Consider the following 17,833-nt stretch of genomic DNA (forward strand, 5'->3'; position numbering starts at 1 on the left):
TTCTCCTAACCTCCTTTTACAGTGAGCTAAAGTCACGTACACACTCCTGTTACTCCCACCTGCTGTTTAGGCTACGTGGAGTAAGCCCACTCTCAATTTCACACACTCATCCTTGAAATACTTGAAGACAACTGTCATTTTCCTCCTGAATCTTCTCTCACCCAAGATAAATATTCTCCCCAGCTCGTTCAACTCACCTCCACATGAGGTAGGATTTCCAGATCCATCTGGGACATCCTTTTATGGGGGCAGGGGGGCTAAATAATCAGTCACCATCCCAACAGCTCAGGAGACAGGGAAGGCCAGGCCCGACACACGTGAAGGCAGGAACTGCACGGTGGCAGTTCACAGGGCCTAGGTGGGTGCCTTGAAGGCGGGCAAAGAGGGGCTCCCAGGGACCCTGAATGCATCTTCGGCTTCTTGGAGACCAAACTCTCCATAAAGAAAGAATGTAGCCTGGGCAGGAAAAGCATCCTGCTCCAGAGACCACAGGGGGACATAAATGTCAGAGGGTAAAGGGCTGGGAAGGGAGCAGCCAGCAGGGAAGGGGGTACCTTGCTGCATCCACAGATGCCTCCCCCGCCACTGAGGGTGCCAAGGCCAGAAGGTGAGCCTCGGGGTGTTAGGCGGCAGGGGCAAGGTCAAGTGCTACCTCCTTGTATCTTTCCAACTCCTGCACAAAGGTGCGCTCATGGAACAGCCTCTGCAGCCGGTCCTGGGCGTAGTTGTGGCACAGCTCCTCAAAGGAGGCCCCGCGGGCCGACCCACCCTGCTCAGGGTTCTGGAAGCCGGGAGTGTCCACAATCATCATAGAGCAGAGCGAGTGCTGGCTGGACTTGAGAGCCCTTCACAGGGAGAGCCTGGGTCAGAGCTGCCCAGGGCAGTGCCCCCGGTGCCCAGGTAGCTCACCCCGCCCCCATCCCCATCCCCACCCAGGTGCCCAGGACCTGTGGGGAGGACTTGCCTCTCCTGCCTGCAGGGACAGCGAGCCCTCTGCTGGTGGAGGATGGCTCTGCCTCAGCAATCACACAAGCACAAAGGCATCAACCCCACCTTTGTCAAGGCAGCAAGATGAGAGCTCCTAGGCCCTGCCTGGCACTCACCTGTTCACCAGGGAGATGAGAAGCGTGAAGAGCTCGCTGTAGAGGCCGGACGCCATGCCCTCCAAGCACTCCAGTGCACTCAGTTTGGGGCCTGTGGGCAGGAGGGTCAGTTCTATCTCCAGGTCCATGGGACTCCCCACCTGGGTGGGCTCCCTACCCACCCAGGCCAAGGCAGCATGGGGCCCTGGGGCTGGGCCTCTCCCCCTAATGGGAGCATCTATTCACTCCAGGAGTTTGCCCACCCCAGAAGATGGCAACGAGCCCAGGAAGAGGCCTCCAATCACATCCAGCAGCCAAGGGGCTCAGGTACCTGTGCCGTCCCCCAGGCTGCTCTCCTCGGGGCCCTGGCGGAAGGAGGTGGAGCGCTGCAGGGTGCCGCCCTGGTGCTGGTGCTTGAAGATGGCCGAGGACAGCTCTTCCAGGTTGCAGCCCAGCAGGTACGCAGCCTTCTGGGCCCACTCGTGGCGGGCAAACTGCCTGCGCCCAGCTATGGCGTAGAAAAAAGGATCTGACATCGTGGGTCTTCCTCCCTAGACTGTTTGCTAACCACTGTGCCCTTCAGCTCCCTTGCTCCCATAGCACTAGGGAGCAGGCATCTTCCAGAGGGAAAAAAACGAGCCCTGATGACACCAGCAGGGCTTCAGGCAAAACAGGGAGAGCCAGCAGCTGCCAGCGCTTCCTGTGTCCCTTGGGGTTGGAGAGAATGAGCAGGTCCTAAAAGAGGAGGTAACTCCACACTGCGGCCACCAGAGGGCTCCCAATCAGCTGCAAAAACCCCTTTAGAGGGCTTGGCTCCAGGTGCCAACGTGGGGAAGGACAGAGCATGAGCCAGCCCACCTAGGATGAACACAAGTTCTGCCTGTGCCTGGTGGGGAGTATCAGGAGAGCACTGGTGTCTCCCCCTTCCTTGGACGCATTAGGACCCTCCCTAATGTGTCCGCCAGGGGAGACCACAAACATCCACTGTGGCCCAACAGTGGAGAGGCGAGAAAAAACTGCAGGGGAGAGGGAACAGCCCATGCGGGCAGACGCGCCTCAGCCGACACGTGTCTAATCGCGGCAATTAGGGAAAGCTAACAAGAAACAAGGTTTTACCTTCGGCAGCTTCTGTAAGGCAAAGGACCAGCATGCAGCATGCAAAGAAAAACAGCATGTTAGCAAACAGTCATCAGCTGAGCCTGCCAGGCCCAGTGGAAGGGCCCGGGGTGGGGGGGGCTTTGGGAAGATGAGCAGGAGAGAAAACACAACCCCATTCAGACTCAGAAACACAAAAACACACACACACACACACACACACACGCGCACGCACACTCACAGCCTCAAAGGAGTATGTTTATGGATGTGATCACACTGACACACAAGGAAAGAGACCTGCAAAGACTTTCTATCACACACACATGTGCACACACCACCCCCCCTAGAAAATACTGGAAGCTCTGAGGAGGTAACAGACACTGCTCAACAAGGTCCATGTACTGACGCACTCAGAGCTCTGCACCTGCAGTCAGCGCTGAGAAGGGTTACAGGAAACCTGCACTGTTACCTCCTTGGAGTGAAAGAACTTCCTCAAGACACAGCCACACAGCCACCCAGCCACCCACCTGCCCACCTACAAGTGTGGAGACAACTTCTTTAACTCAGAGCCTGCTTCCTCTTTGGCAGGGATGTAACCTGCTGGGATCATAAGGAACCTAACACTCAGACTCATGTTCCTCCATGCACCCACCCACCCTCCCACCCACCAGCGCTTCCTCACTCCTGCTGACAGCCTGGGGCCCTTCACATCCCAGAGGAAGATGAAGCCAATGCCCAAGGTGCTGTTCAGAAGCAGCATCCCTTTCCCTAAACCGGAGGAGAAAGGGGTGAAGAGGAGCTCAGAGCACCTGATCATCAATGTAATCCCAGAGGAAGGCAAAGGAGCTCTTCCAAGCCAGACCAAGCTCCAGCCCTTCACAAGACCCCAAGCACTGATGCTGAAGCTGCAGCTCATTCAATACCACGGTGCCTGCTGCCCCCTAGTGGCCTCTACCCTGACATGCAAGAGGAAGAGGCACCTACTACCAAACCAGTGGAGAGAAGGGAAGATTGAGGGGAAACTGGCCTTGGGAAGCCCCAGGAAGCAACACACCCTTCCCCACATAAGCGCCACGGAGGGCATCCTGAGAGATTCCAGGATCTGAATACAAAACAGGTAGAAGCAGCTATTCCTGGGACTCTGAGAAGCCCCACTGCCAGTAAGCACCCTCTCCACCCTCCACCCTGGGGCTTCTCCCAGGCCAGTGTCCTCTGCTATGATAGAACAAGCCCAGCCCCCAGAGAGAGCCCAGGGCAAGCACCAAGATGGGGCAAGGTGGCCCCTACACCCCAGGATGGGGTCAAGGTCAGTTACCCGCTTGCTCCTCGGGGGCCTCTGTCAGGAAGGGAACAAGAAGGAGAGTTATTCCAGGGGGACTGCTCTGAGTTAGTGCCCTTCTCTCTCCCCTCAGCCTCCAAACCCCCAAGCCCCCGGCCCTTCACAGTGCTCCCGGTCACTGCCACCTCAGTCCAGGCCTCTGGCCATCCTTGGCAGAGACGCTTCTCCGGGTGTTTGGAGACTTCTGCTCTGATGAAGGGGACGGGGAAGAGGCACAAGCCAAAGAGGGGTGTCTGATAACAGGTGAGTCTGTGCTGGGCCAGGACAAACTGGGAGTGGACAAACTGGGGCCCCACAAGCTCTCCCAGGTGACCAGCTAGGCTGTTGGGATCCACTGCAGGTTACCTTTGGTGGCGCCTGCAGCCCCCAGGTGGTAGATGGCAGACAGGATGAGCCAGCAGGCTTTCTGTTCGTCGGGGGAGATGCCCAGCACCTTCATGGCCGTCTGGAGCTTGCTGAACTGCTGAGCCGCCTTCTGCTTCTCCTCAGGCTGCAGCGACAGATGGGCACACTGGCACCGGATCTCAGAGGGGCTGTCCCTCTGGTATCCCCCATGCTGCTGGACCATCAGGGCGGCCAAGCTAGAGTAGAGCCGCCCAGCCTGGGCTGGGCTCCTGCTATTCCCATGAGGCACTCCAGGCCATTCCAAGCTTCTCCGACCCCAAGGCCCAGGGCTGCCAATCCGTCCCCATAGGCCCCTCACCTTGGCCAGTGGTACAATCCCAAACACATTGTTCTCTGCCAAGTGGTTCAAGTGGAGCTCTGTCCTAGGGGTACAAACGAGGCATCAGCACAGTGCTTGGTCCCCACGCCAAGTCTATCTCCCTGCCAGGCTGGAGACAGAGACTCCGCTTCCAGACTCAGTTCTGTCTGCCCATCATGCCCTCCTGTCAGGCCAGCTGCTGTGGCCTTTCCTAATTGGCCTGGACACCAGGCCAGAGCACTGGCCTCCCTAGGACAGGTCACAGACAGGCCCTGGTGAGAGTGTCCAGACAGACCCCTGGAAGGGAGCAGGGAACCTGCCTGAAGGGTGAGTCCAGCCAGGACTGAGACCGTGCCCTCAGTGACAAGGAGAGCTCAAGACAATAGTGCCCTGGGCTGCTTGCTCAGACTTATCATTTATCCTCTTCTCAGTGGACACAGACAGCAAGCCCGAAGGTCTAAAGGGAAGAGCCTGGCGGAGGAGCCAACGTGGATGCAGGGAGGCCAGCATGGAGGGCACTGGAAAAGGCTTGGGCTTTTGGCCCCTGTGTGGACTCAAACACCTGCCTAGCCCCCTACTAGCTGTGTAACTGTGGGCAAGCCTCTGACCACCTGCATCTTGGTGTGCTTTCCTCTCCAGATCTGGCTTCCCAGGAGCACAGATCCTAGCTAGGCCCTGGGAACGCTGAAGGGTCAGTGGTGCCCCTCACATATAGCCAGGTCCCCCATGCCCGGGGCCAGGGAGCTCCCGCCGGGCAGGGCCTATGGCTCATTCACCTCGCCATCCCCAGGGCCTAGCTCAGAGCCTAACACATGGCAGGCATGAAATAAACCGGCACGGGATGCAATCAAGTGGCAAAGCCCAGGAGCTGTCAGTGGGTGGGAGCCCAGAGCACCCTCCTTGTTCCCTCTGTCCCATCTCACCTGAGGGTGCCATCCCCACAGGCCAGCAGGTAGTAGAAGATATTGAATGTGGCCTCACCGGCTGGGCGTCGTGCCACACGCAGCTTCTCCAGAAGCATCGTCTGTGGCACAGCATAGAGGGTATGTAGGCAAGGAGGCAGTGCCAGGTCAAGCTTCTCCCACCCACACCAGAAAGAACCAGGCCCATGGGAGCGAGTGGCTGCATCTGATTTTCCAGGTGCTCAACCAGCGGCCAGATCACCTCATAGTCAAACCTGGGGCAGACACCAGAGCCAGGGAAGAACACAGGCCCTGCCACCCTGCCCAGCCTCCAGGCACAGTCTTCTTGGGGAGCTGGACACTTTGTGGTGAGATACTTCATTAGCATGGAAGGGAATCAGCCTCGGCTGGGCCTTACTTTACTGACAGGCCAGCCCTGCCTGGGTGAATCAGCCTGAGAGAAACCCCTGAGCAGGGGCCAGGGCCCCAACTAGGGTGTGGGCAACCCCAAGATGGGCAGGAAGCTGAGCCGTGCCCCATCCAGGGCAGGAGGCACGGGGGGCAGAATGTGGAGGCTCAGGGCAAAGTAGGCCAGCCCCGCCGGGCCCAGGGTCCATTTCGTTAGGGAAGAATCCCAGGAAAATCAGGTGCAGGAGAGAGTCTGATTTCTAGGGCATGAAATCAGGCAGCCAATCTCTTACTACCCTGAGTGTCCCCTCACCTGAACGGAGGCTGAGGCCACCTGGCCGGCTTGGTCAAAGTCCAGGGAGAGGATCTGGGAGAAGCGGGTGGCGTTGCTGTTCATGATGGTGGGGCTGTTCCCAAAGGCTTCCAGGAGGGTGTACAGAGCCTGCCACTTGTCCACTGCAGAAGACAGGCCCAGGACCCATCAGGAAAGCCACGGGCAGCTTGCCCCCAGCCACAGGCTCCAGAGGCCCAGGGAGAACGGGAGGCCCAGCCCACGGCTGCTCCTCCAGCACCCGAAGGCTCAGTTACTTAGACCAGGCTGCTGAGGATCGAGGGGTTTTGTGGACACGGAGGGGCCAGGGAGAAGGAGAGCTGGCACCTCGGCGGGGCCTCCATCCCCACAACCCTCTCCAGCCCATTCTGTTTCCCCAGTTGCCCCTGCCTCACCAGAAAACACCTTATTCCCGCTGGTGCCTGCGATGGTGGCCAAATATTGCACCAGATGCTGGCAGCTGGTGGTCTTGCCACTGCCACTACTGCCCAGGAGGATGATGGACTGGTCCTGACGGCTCATCAGCATCGCCCTGTATGCGGTCTGGGCCACGGCATAGATGTGGGGGGCCATGTCCTCCCGCCGACACCCCTTGAACATGTGCATCACCTTGGGCGCAAGAGGGACGGAAGGAAGGGATAGGCGCTCTTAGCTGGCTCCACACAGACAGCCCTCACCCCCAAGGCCCATATCTTTCTGGGTTTTTCACTCCAGGGGAGCCAGAAGGTTCTGAGGCTAAGGTCATGCATGGAAATGCAGATGCGAGCCAAGTGCTGGGCTCTGTGAGAGGTCGTGGGAGGGCCTTCTGTCCCCACCCCTTGAAATGACTCCTCTTCCCAAGGCCACTGTGGGAGTGGACAGGAGCCCCGTGGGATGCCAAGGGGAAGGGGTAGAGTCGGGGAAGGTGGGCAGGGGGTAGGGGATAGAGGGGGCGGTCTGTGGGGCCACATGGTAGCTGAGGGGGGCTGCACCTTCTCCGAGTACACAGCGGGGGCCCCCCGGGGGCTGAGGACCAGCAGGCTGGGGCCGGCGTACGTGTGCAGCAGGCTGGCACCATAGCGCTGGCGCAGCGTGTGCAGGACGCTGGACTCATTGAGGTACACCAGCGAGGCCAGATCCTCCAGACGGTCGCAGGAGGGAGCATTAGCCTGTGTGACAGGACAGGCGGGCGGGCACTGAGGAACAGATCCAGTCTGCTCTGCCAGCGGACAGCCTGCCCAGCCTGGCCCACCTCCTGTGCCCTCCACCAGCCTCCTGCAAACCTTCTCCACATCATCCTCGTCCACATCCAGGATGGCTCCATCATGGTCTAGCTTCACGCGCACCTTCCCCTCGGGCAAGCTGAGCTCCTCGGATTTGAGCTGAGTGGCTGCAGAGCAGGGACAGACAGACAGACATGGGCCCGGGAAGCCGTGGCAGCCCTCTTTGGGCCCTTCATGGTCCTGCCTTCTCCCCACTGTATCACCAGCCTCTCCTTGCTCACCACTCAGGCCTCTCCAGACCCAAAGGCCCACCCACCACCCAGCCGTGAAACCAGAGAGGCCCAGGCTCTCGGTCTCCCCAGACTCACCCAGTGAGAAGCCATCCTTATGGACCAGCCACACCTTCTCTGTCTCATACCAGGCTTCCTCAGCTGCGATCTGCTCTTCTGTCTTCACCTATCAGAGGGAGGGGAAGAATAAAGAGTCAGACCCTGTTCTGGAAAGCAGACAAGGACAGCAGGAGAGAGGAGACATGTGAGGGGAAGGGCTTCCGGATGAGCCACTGGGCGAGGGGGACAGGTGGGCGGCAGACACAGAACGGGAGGCATCAGAGATATCAAAGGAAGAAGGTGGGGAAGCCAGGAGCTGGTGGCGGTGGTCCTGAGGAGCCCTGAGGACAAGGACACAGAGCTAGGGACCCTGAGAGCCCTGAGGGTCTGGAAAGACAGGGACACATGGAGTATGTGCCTAGGAGAGAGCAGATCCCAGGAGAGCAAATCACCAGCCACCCTCTTGCTCCCTCCCTGTGAAGACTGTAAGATCAGTATCCTGAGCCTCCAGCCCTCACCCTGGGCCACAGCTGCTGTGACCTTACAGGCCTGGCTTCTCCATTCATCCACCTAATAGGCCCTCCTTCACCAAGCTGGGAAAGGGCATTTCCTCAAGATCTGAGAACGTCTTCCAAGGACTTCAGTGCAAAATGATGGGTGAGTCCTAGCCTTGACCCTGGTCTTCCCTCCAGAGGATGCTCTCCTGGGCAGGGGCAGTGCCCAGATGCACGTGCTAGCCTTCCTGCTCCCCCTCCATGCCTCCTCAGAAGGAGCACAGACCCATGGGGACGTGCTAAGGCCATACAGGGGCATGAAGCAGCATGGCCAGGGACATGAGGCAGGGGCAGGGGTAGCAGTGCTCTGTCAAATACAGGAAGAGACTTGCATGCCACATGGATGGGCATGGGAACGGGTATAAAGGGGCTGGGAGCCCCCGGAAGCCCAGGTGGTCACCGATCAGGAAGGAGCATTCACGGGCAATGTCAGGGTGTAGGGCTGCCAAACTTGGCACCCCTAAGAGACCTGAGCTGGTCAGCAATGGTGCCTGGGGGAGCTGGGCAAACAGGAGCGGGGCCTGGCCCCCATGGCCCATCAGGCTCCTTTTGTCATGGGGGCAGCGGGGCAGCAGGGTGATCCAGTGACCTTTGGTGGGTGGATGGTCACTCCCCACATGAGCAGCCCCCAAGCTAGCCCTATCCCCCAACTCTCTGGGGATCCCCAGCTGCGAGGTACAGTTAGTCTCCTAGGGTCCCCCACCCTCATGAAACCGACCTGGGGCCAAGGCGTAGACACTGCTCTGTGATACTGACCCCCTGTGTGAGGGATTGGAAAGGACAAGAAACAATAATAACAAATACGTTATTTGTTACATTTCTTGGAGCTGAAAGAAAAAGATCTGGGTTCTACTCCCAGCTTGGATTCTGGCTTCAGATAACTCCCTCTCCCTCGCTGACAGCCCTTCTGGGCTATAGAGTCAGAAGGCTGGTTTATACAGCAGTCTCCAGACTTTGCATATCATGGGCCAGTGAAATTACCCCTCAAATAGGAGGATCACTATGGGGCTGTCAACGTTTTAAGTGAAGACATCCAAAAAAGGCTAGTTCTTTATATTTGAAAAAATTAACTTTATAATACAAAATTACTTTTTTTTTTTTTCAAATCATGAGACAGGTGAAACCTTTGTCTTGAATGGGCATGTTGTATGGGTCCAGGGTTTGGAGACTGATGAATAGGTGACATCAAAGGACCATGGCCTCCAGCTAGCTCCTTTAGAGCTAATCTGAAGACAGGTTCCCACATTGGCCAGCAGGGGGAGACAGAGGATGCGCATCTTCAGGCTTCAGAGTGGGGAGGGGGTGGGGTGGCGTTGGTGGGGTTCAGCCTTTCCAGCTTTCTCTACCCAGCGAGAGCAGAATTGAAACACCTAGAAACCAAAACTCTGGCCAGGCCCTTGGGCTTCCGTGGCTAAGAACCATGCGCCACATAGGCCAAACTGAGTGGTGACCCTCAGTCTAGACACTCCTCCAGGGCCTGACACAGAGATGCCCCATGTCCAGCTCCTGGCACTGCCTCCCCCAGGGGTCCCCCCAGATACCACGTGAGGTGGGAGCCAGAAGGGGAAAGAGGCCTTACACTCCAGCACAAGGCCTGGGCACAGACGCCAGCCCAGGTACAGGCCGGGGGTGGCGGGCGGTCACCAGAGGAAGCGGAGGGCTCCTGAGGGGGGCAGGAGTACCCTACCTGGCTGTGGGCAGGAGAGGCGGCCTCAGGGTCCAGCTACCAGCAGCAAGCAAAGAAGAGAGAGAGAAGAAGAGGGGTGAAGACAAGCAGACCGTTGGCATGTCCCCTTCAGCAAGCACCCCGCGCCAAGTGGAGGGGAGAGGGGCTTAGCACCAGGAGGTGGACGGTGGGAGGGCTGGCCTGGCAGGTACATTGTACCTAGTCAAGGAGAGGCCAGGCCAGGAAGGAGAGGCCCTGCTTGGTGAAGAAACACTTGGTACCATCAGACTCCTCAGAGGAGATGCTCTGATAAGTCATTCCCTGCGGCAGGAGCGAGCCTCTCTGCCTCAGGCTACAGTCCCTCCTGGGCTGGCCATCCAGTCTATTCTGAATTAGCCTCCTCTTCTGTGTTGCCAGGCCAGACCACCTCACCACACCCAGGGCCTGGGACCCCTGGGAGCCTCTGGCCTTATCTCCAGGGCATTTCCCAGCCTAGCTCCCTTGTAGCCACCAGACCCCAGTATAGGCTGCCCCTGGCCTCCAGACACACACCCAAGGGTGCCACTCCCCAGGCCAAGGGTGGCCCTTCAGAGCTGTCACCCCTGCCTAGCTCATCAAACAGGACCACCAGCAGCCCCAAGTCTAGGACCCCTTCCTCAGACTCCCACTGCACCCCTGCACCACTCCCACCCCATGGCAAGCAGAGGTAGCACCCATCCAGGTCCACCTGCCAACTGCCCAAGAACCAGGGGACTGTGGACAGAGCCGGTGGCCAGCCTCGACCTCCCCATCTCTGTCTGGTTACTTAAAGGCCTTTCTGGAGAGGAAGGGGAGTCAGCCAGGCCTTGGACCTTGCCTGTCAGACATGGGCAAGGAGTTAACAGGCCCCACCTGGGTCTGGAGAGCCAGGGCATCAAAAAACGGGAGTGTCTGCTCCCTGCCTCGCACCCACCAGGCCCTGGCACCAAGACATGCCCTCCGGGGCAAGAGACTGGGGCCAGAGAAGGGGCTGGATCTCCAGCCAGAGGGGTCCCTCCCGCAGGTTCCCTGGAGGAACAGGCCTCACTGTGCTCAGACCCTCCACAGTGCCTTTCTCTCATTTCTTCAAGTGGGAAGCTCATGTGAGGGCCCCCAGGCCTACAGGGAGCCACACTTCCATTGTCAGGTGGGCCTACACACACAGACACACACAGTCTCGCCAGCAGCCCCAGCAAAGAGGAGACCAGGGACTGGGAACCACACGTGAGAGGCAGCATTACAGGAGCTGTGAAGATCCTCTCAAGCCGCTGGTGGGCCTCCTCTGCGGGGGTCAGCTGGACCTCGGGGGCAGCTCCTGCCTAAAGGTCAAACCACTATTAGTCCTGGCCTGGGGAATTGGGGGCACAGCACACCAAGCTTCTAGCTCAGGAAGCCACTGGGACCCCCGTGGGTAAGTGGAATAGGGTCAGGGAGGCAAGCCAGGCACCAATTTGAGTTTCTAAGCTCTCAGATGAGAATAAAAACAGGTGCCCGGGAGTTCTAGGGTTAATTCTTCCCACCACTTTAACCATTCCAGCACCAGGATGGCCCGCTCTCACACGCATCCTCTGGCCCCTGCCCTGGGCCCAGGCGACAGGTGGCTGAACTCCAGGTTGGGGCCCATCTCAGCCCCAACTCCACCTGAGTGAGAGGCGGAGGGACAGGGAGCCAGAGGGAAGGCAGCCGGCCCAGGAACAGGCGCATGACGCTCTCTGGCTCCTTGGAGGTTCTTCTTAGGGGCTAGTGGTTCGCCTCACACCAAAACGCCCCTGCCAACTCCTGTGTGCCAGGAGGTCACTCCCCTGATGCAGAGTGGGCCAGGAGGGGTGAGGGAAGCTGCCGCCTGCTCTTTTCTGAGTTCTGCAAAGCCCGGGAAGAATGGAATGGGGAGCAAGGCAAGTCTGAGACCTTAGGAATCCTAGCAGGTAGCAGTCGGAGAGGAGGGCCTCTAGGGCCTGGGAGACAGGACAGGTCTTTAGGTGGTACCCTGCCCCACTTCCCCCTGACTGTCCCCTTTCAGCCAGAAGGAGCACACAGGAGTACAGAGAAGCAGTAGTGAAACTTGACGCATCGCTCCACCCACCCACCCACCCACCCAACTCCTGAGGCCCCAGAAGGGTCCACAAAATGGGAAAGCTTGAAGAGAAATGCCCCCCAACCCAAGGACCAGCCAAGCAGGCATCACCTTCCAAGGGAAAGGGCTGGACAGATCGTCCTTGGCCCTCCCCTGTGCCTCTCAGCCTCCTGTCCCACCCAGAGGGCACTTTGTGGACAGACAGGACCGCAGATACAAAGGGGACCCACTGTGCTCCTTTGCCACCCAGGCCCAGAGCTCCTCAAGAGTCCTGCTGCCAGAGGGACAGCTGGCCAGGCCTGAAGAAGTAGTGATGGCGATGATGGTATCAATAAGCGCTGTTATCAGCATCACCACGGATGCTACCGTTTACGGAGCACCCACCAGGCCAGGGATTAGGCTCAGAGCATTCATTCCCTGTATCCTTTCTAATCTTCACAGCAACCCTTCAGAGTAGGTATTATCCCTTATTTGCAATTCTAAAATCCAAAAAGCCCTCCAAAACAAAAGATTCTTCTTAACTGTTTTGGTGGCAAAACCTGACTGTTTAATCCCCCCCTGCAGCGTGAACATGCATAATTTTCCTGTGGAAATATTAATGTGTTTGGTCACGAGTTGCTGCTCATTATGTACATTGTATGACGGTCTCAAATACAAAAATCACTAATTTCCAAGATACTTCTGGCCCAGGGGCTTCAGAGGAGGGATGGTAGACCTATGTGATCCCCACTCGACAGATGAAGGCTCAGAGATGCTGAGGCCCCACAGGAGTGAGTGGCTGGGGATGGGATGTGAGCACAGGCCACCTGACCCCAGAAATTCTGTCTTTCTACCCTCTCACTGATCTGCTAAGGCTCTGATCCTCGGCTTGGGATCTGGGGCCTCAAGCTGATACCACGTAGCTGGGGGCCAGGCCCCAACTCCCTCACAGGTGTGGGAGAGCAGCAGCATGCAGTTAACAGGTCCCCTGGGTTCTGGCATTCGGTGAAGGAAAGCCATGCAGCCCTGCCATCGGCACGTGGCCCGGGCCCAGCTTCGCAGTCATGCGGGGCTTGTGGAAGAGGCTTGGGAAAGCTGGCTGCCAGTCCTCAGGTGAGGGTGGTAAGGGAGGGTAAGAGGTTAGTGACACACTCAGGTACCTCCTGCTGCACGTCAGGGGCTGCTGACTTGTTCTGTCGCAATCCAGTGAGGTTCGACTTGAGGTTCGGGTCAGCGGAGCCCGGGTCCGCCAGCTCTTCCGGCTGGGCTGGGGAGCCTAGCTTCTCTGAGGAGTCCACTGTCTCCGGGGAGACTGGTTTCCCCGAGGAGCCTGGCTCCTGGCTGGAGGGCTTCTCCCCCTTCCCGGGAGGCTGCCTGCCACGCGGCCTGTGGTCCTTGCCCCTGCCCCGAGACATCAGGCTCCGCAGGCCCACGGAGAGCTCATCCTTGGCGGCCTCCTTCTCTGCTTCGGACTTAGGCCGAGCAGGGGGAGCAGGAGGGGGTGGCAGCTTGGGACCAGGGGCTGCCTTTTCTCCCTTCCTGCCTCGAGCTGGGTGCTCAGGAGATCTGACCGCTCTGCCCGGAGGCTCCTTGGCGCTCCCAGGCTCCTCAACAGGCAGCACCTTGCTCACCACCTTCCTCACTGCATCCGCCACCCTCTTCCGGGACAGGCCCTGGGCCTCCTCGCTGGGGCCTTCCACTGAGGCAGTCCTCGGGCCGTTCATGGTGAGTGTGGATGCAGGGCTCTTGGCTCTCTGGGGGGCCTCTGAGGGTACAGGGCTGGTGGAAGGCTGAGGACTCTTAGATGGGCCACTGCTGCCCTTTGAGCTGCCCTCTAGCTACAGTCACACAAATACAGGGAGACATTAGCATCAGCCCGTGTCCCTGCCCGCCCCACAAAGAGGAAGTAAGAGGTGTGACCTCACATCTAGTCGTGGAACAGACCTTCCATTCATCCAACAAACAACACAAGCTCCAGGAGGCCACCCCAGGAAGCCCTCTTTCCATCTTCCAGATAGAACAACTGCATCGAAGAGTTTGGCTTCTCTCTCCCATAAAGCACAGCGGGTCACCTGCCGTCTATCTCCAGGCTTAGCAAGGAGCTGTGAGAGGCCAGCACAGGGTGCCCAGAGGCCCATGAGTTACTGGCTTATGTCAGGACAGCAACTAAGCCTGCATCCCAGGAAGCCCGCTCCCTCACAGCCCAAACACGGCAGAGACGGAGCATGGCGAGGTCAAACACCAATTCCCACCATCAATCCTGGGCCTAACTCTGGGGCTTCCTGCCTTTGTGGTCCCTGGTCCTTCTATCACCCAACTTCCTCTGTAGTCAGACCCAGAGCCTGCCCATCCCAATGAAAACCGTAGTTAGGAAGTAATTCTTGGCCCGCAGACATGCCAAGCCTCCTCCCTCCCCACTCCTCTGGGTTGAGGCCACTCTCTACCCCTCACCCACACTCTCCAGAGCTGCAGAAACCCAGTGCTGGCCCAGGAAGCTTCACCTCAGCCTGCTTTCTGCCAGTCTTCCTGCAGTTTGCCTTGTGCAAACCTCTCAAGGGCTGGAGGCCTCCTAGCTCCCAGAGTGTGCACGTAGAATGACAGGAGGAAGAGGTGGCAGCAGCTGCAGCACTCAAAGGGTTAAGCACTCAAGCGACCACAGCTCCACTCTGTCTAGGCTCAGCCAGCCTCTGGGCACCCAGGAGTCCTCTGAAGATGCTGGCACACTCTGCCTGGTGGGGACTGTCTGCGGTCCCGAGGGACCGCCACTGGGCAGGCCAGGCTGGCTAATGGCAGGGCAGTTTCCTGCAAAGCCAAGCCACATCGCCTGGGAGAGCCAGGTCAACCTAGGGGCTCCTTGCGGGTCAGGCAGTGCCCTGCCACTAATGAGCTGTGCTTGAGTCCTTGTTCCCCAAACACTGACCTTGGTTCTAGGGTGTACCTGGCTGCCATCTCTATTGAAATGCAGGAGGGCGCTCACAGAGTGGACAGACCTCTGGCTGCCGTGTGGACAGAGACCCACGTCCTGAGCAGAGCTGAGCCAAACGACCTCAGCCCAGGCCTCAGGTACAGGGTGGCCCTGCTGCAGGGGTGGGAAAGGGAGGCCTTGAAGGGGCCTCTTCCTCAACTTCTTGGGCCAAGAGTGTTCAGTGGCATGTCAGGGCCCTGCAGAGCTGCCGTGGCCCCAGCTGCTGGGCCTCACTCCCTGCCCCCCACTTCTGGCTTTCCTCCCATGCCTTCTAACTGAAGCTCATGATGACGATGACAATGACAATGATGATGATGATAGCAACTGTTAATACTTAAACAGAGCTTATCATGTGCCAGGCAGTCTTCTAAGCACTTTACACATAATTTCCCCCCCAAATCTGGCATTCTCCAAGGCCGCTCCCTCGCAAATCTCAAACATATGCCCTTGAAATCACCCTGACCTTGCAGCACTGCTTACAGATCAGGTGGAAGCCATAACACCTGGCTAATCAAATCTCTACTCAAGAAAGGGGTGTGTGTGGGGGGCAGGGGGCAGGCACCATGTGGGGTAACAAAGTACAGATCTGTTTTGTGATCCAGCTCAGTTCCCGAGCCCTGGGCACTCCTGCCCCCTAGATCAACAGCAGCCCTCTCCTAACTACACATCTCTGGACCTGGCTATTCTAGAATCGTGTCCCCTCTCTTGCCTTAAAAGTGTCCAACTTTATTCAGGGTCTCTATCCCAAGGCAGAATGACTTGGTGGGGGGTAGTGGCACTGCACGGCTGAAGCCTGCCTCTAGGTCACCCGCACTGAGCAGCTGACAGGGTCTTGGGAAGAGACAGCAGCAGCTGCGGTGAAATCCCTCCACGCCCTTGGCTTGTGCCACCCAGAGCAGGACGAAGAGGCCCAACAGCTGAGCTCTCATTTGCCTGCCTAAGCCTCTCCAGCCCCAAAGAGTTCAGGAAACCAGAACTATAGGTAGGAACTAAAGAGGGGGCTTAGGGAGAGGTCCCCAACATGCCTTGGCATTGCCATCTCCTTCACACACACCAGGTTGGCATCACACATGCTGCACTTTCTGTCACTTTATTGGAATTCCCTCTAGCCACCCCACACGGGAAGGGGCACCCTGCCATGCCTGCCTGCTACGTGGAACTGCCTCCCAGACTAGGCCTGGGCTTGTGGACACAACCCACCTGGACACACAACTCTCTCTCTCTCTCTCTCTCTCACACACACACACACACACACACACACACACACACACACACACACACACACACACGTCTAGGAGAAGCACTTACAGCCCCTCCCTCCTTGGCAGGAGGACCAGGTTTCGGCAGAGTTTTGTCCTCCTCTTTAACCTGAGAGAGCAGACAAAGAAGTCACTTTGCAGGTCAGAGGTCAGGGTGGGGAGACCCAGCACTAAAAGCACAGAAGGAAAACATCCAAGCAGTCGCTCTCTCTGAGAGGCAGAGCTCCTGAGTGCTTAGGAGTCCTGGGGCTATGGACTTGGGCAACAGATATCCTATCCTGGCGTCAAAATTGTCCAGTGACAACTTCAAGAATGAAGTCTCTGGGGGTGGTTAAAGCCAAGTACCCTTTGCCCTCAGTGACCAGCCACGTGACCCACCTAGGCTGCCTAAAGAGGTCCACCCATGAGAGCGACATCATGGCCTTGGTTACAGGGTGGAGAGAAAGATCCAGCTAATTCAACTCGGGCTAAACTACAAGAGCCATTCGCAGCTCAGACAGGAAGTGGTCTGAACAAGAGCCTCCCTGACCTAGGGACTGAGGAGGAGGGAATGACCCCAGCGTGGGGGGCCGGCTGGGCCAGCGGAGCTCAGTGTGGGGTAATAGGTGGCCCCTATCAGGATGGCTCAGGCTTGCTTCTAGGTCCGTATGATTTCCCCCAGCACAGAGCCTGCGTGCCTTCCCAACCAGACCGCTGAGCTCTGGCTGGAGGCAGGAAGTTGGGCAGAGGCGGGGATTCATGAGGCCAGATATCTTCCTAACCTCAGACCCACAAAACTCTGCCAACCATGCAGCTGAGGGAGGCAACCCCAAGGTTCGGGGTGGGGTGTGGAGGAAGGTGTGTGCCCAGCCCAGGAGCTGGTTGGCCCAAGTCAGAAGGTAGGAGTAGAGTCAGGGGCAAAGGGCAGAGACCATAATATATCTGGAAAAAGGACAGACAATATGGCCACTCTGATGGTTCTTTCAGCTCAGAGCCTGGCTCAGAACAGACCCAGAGGACCAGGCCTCAAATCTGGGAGAGCCTTCTCCCCTCCCCCTCACCAGCATCTCTTCCTCCAAAAGCTCAGGCAGTCCTCATGGATTTCATTTCTCTTCTTTCCCCAGTCACTTAGGACTGTAGGAAAAAGACAGGTCTGCCACAAGCCCTACCCCATCCTCAGCATGACTCTTTCCCAGCAGATGGGGCAGGAGCATGGGAAGGTGTCCTTGATTCCTAATGGAAAAGATCCTTAGAAACTCATCCAAAATCATTTTAATTATCCACCTGGGGGGACTCTCCATTTGCAACCAGGGTCCATGGCGGATTTTGAGCTCTAATTAGCAGTGCCTGGGGCACTGACCAGCATGATGGCTGCTGCAGTTTTAAAGCTAATAGCCCATAGAGCTTTTTACAATGGGCTCAAGCTTCAATGTTAGTACACAGTGCCACGGACAGAGGGAAACTGGTGATTATTCATCAGAGTGGACTCCACGACTTTAGAAATTAGTATTGGAGCAGAGAAAAGGAAGGGAGGGGCTGATGGAGAGGTAAGGAAGAGGAGTGGGAGAGTCTAGGTCTGCACTTGCTGCCCCTACAAATGCCCATCACTGCCCACTCCCCCTGCCCCATCACACCGTGCATTAGCTCCCAGACATACAGGTTAGAGGGACAGCAAGTGTTCACACCCAGACACGCTCATTACTGCACGCAGTGCTGTTAGCTCGGGCTCAGGGATGGCCCAGATTCCAAGTCCACTCCGTGTCCTTCAGCAGCTCCAGATCTGTCCTCCTTCCAGTGGCTCAAGCTTGGGACCTCAAGGGTCTTTCCCCAGTGGTGAGGCATTGAGGGAAACAGCGGCTGCCCCCTAAAATGTCTGGGACACTAGACCTAGCTCTGAGCTCAGCTCTGGATTTAGCCTGAGGCTGACTCACTGCCCCTCCCCCACCCG

General features: G+C 57.9%; 1 protein-coding gene across 27 annotated transcripts in view; it reads right to left on the minus strand.

The window, feature by feature from the left end:
• The window catches only part of MYO18A (myosin XVIIIA), a 96,494-nt gene that overhangs the window by 38,419 nt on the left and 40,242 nt on the right, over positions 1-17,833 (minus strand). For 8 of the 27 annotated variants that reach the window (XM_082442755.1, XM_082442750.1, XM_082442749.1 and 5 more), the window contains exons 3-17: positions 15,956-16,015; positions 12,843-13,520; positions 10,871-10,948; positions 9,633-9,668; positions 7,431-7,518; positions 7,123-7,229; positions 6,832-7,008; positions 6,256-6,469; positions 5,843-5,985; positions 5,143-5,243; positions 4,220-4,283; positions 3,862-4,006; positions 1,414-1,611; positions 1,104-1,194; positions 653-845 (exon numbers count right to left, since the gene is read on the minus strand). In XM_082442755.1, coding sequence (XP_082298881.1) covers positions 653-845; positions 1,104-1,194; positions 1,414-1,611; positions 3,862-4,006; positions 4,220-4,283; positions 5,143-5,243; positions 5,843-5,985; positions 6,256-6,469; positions 6,832-7,008; positions 7,123-7,229; positions 7,431-7,518; positions 9,633-9,668; positions 10,871-10,948; positions 12,843-13,520; positions 15,956-16,015 — 2,373 coding nt within the window. The remainder of the gene's footprint in view (positions 1-652; positions 846-1,103; positions 1,195-1,413; positions 1,612-3,861; positions 4,007-4,219; positions 4,284-5,142; positions 5,244-5,842; positions 5,986-6,255; positions 6,470-6,831; positions 7,009-7,122; positions 7,230-7,430; positions 7,519-9,632; positions 9,669-10,870; positions 10,949-12,842; positions 13,521-15,955; positions 16,016-17,833) is intronic. The other 19 variants (XM_082442759.1, XM_082442757.1, XM_082442743.1 and 16 more) reach the window with 9 other exon arrangements.

This window comes from Balaenoptera physalus (assembly GCF_965194825.1).
Source record: "Balaenoptera physalus genome assembly, chromosome: 20".
Classification (NCBI taxonomy): domain Eukaryota; kingdom Metazoa; phylum Chordata; class Mammalia; order Artiodactyla; family Balaenopteridae; genus Balaenoptera; species Balaenoptera physalus.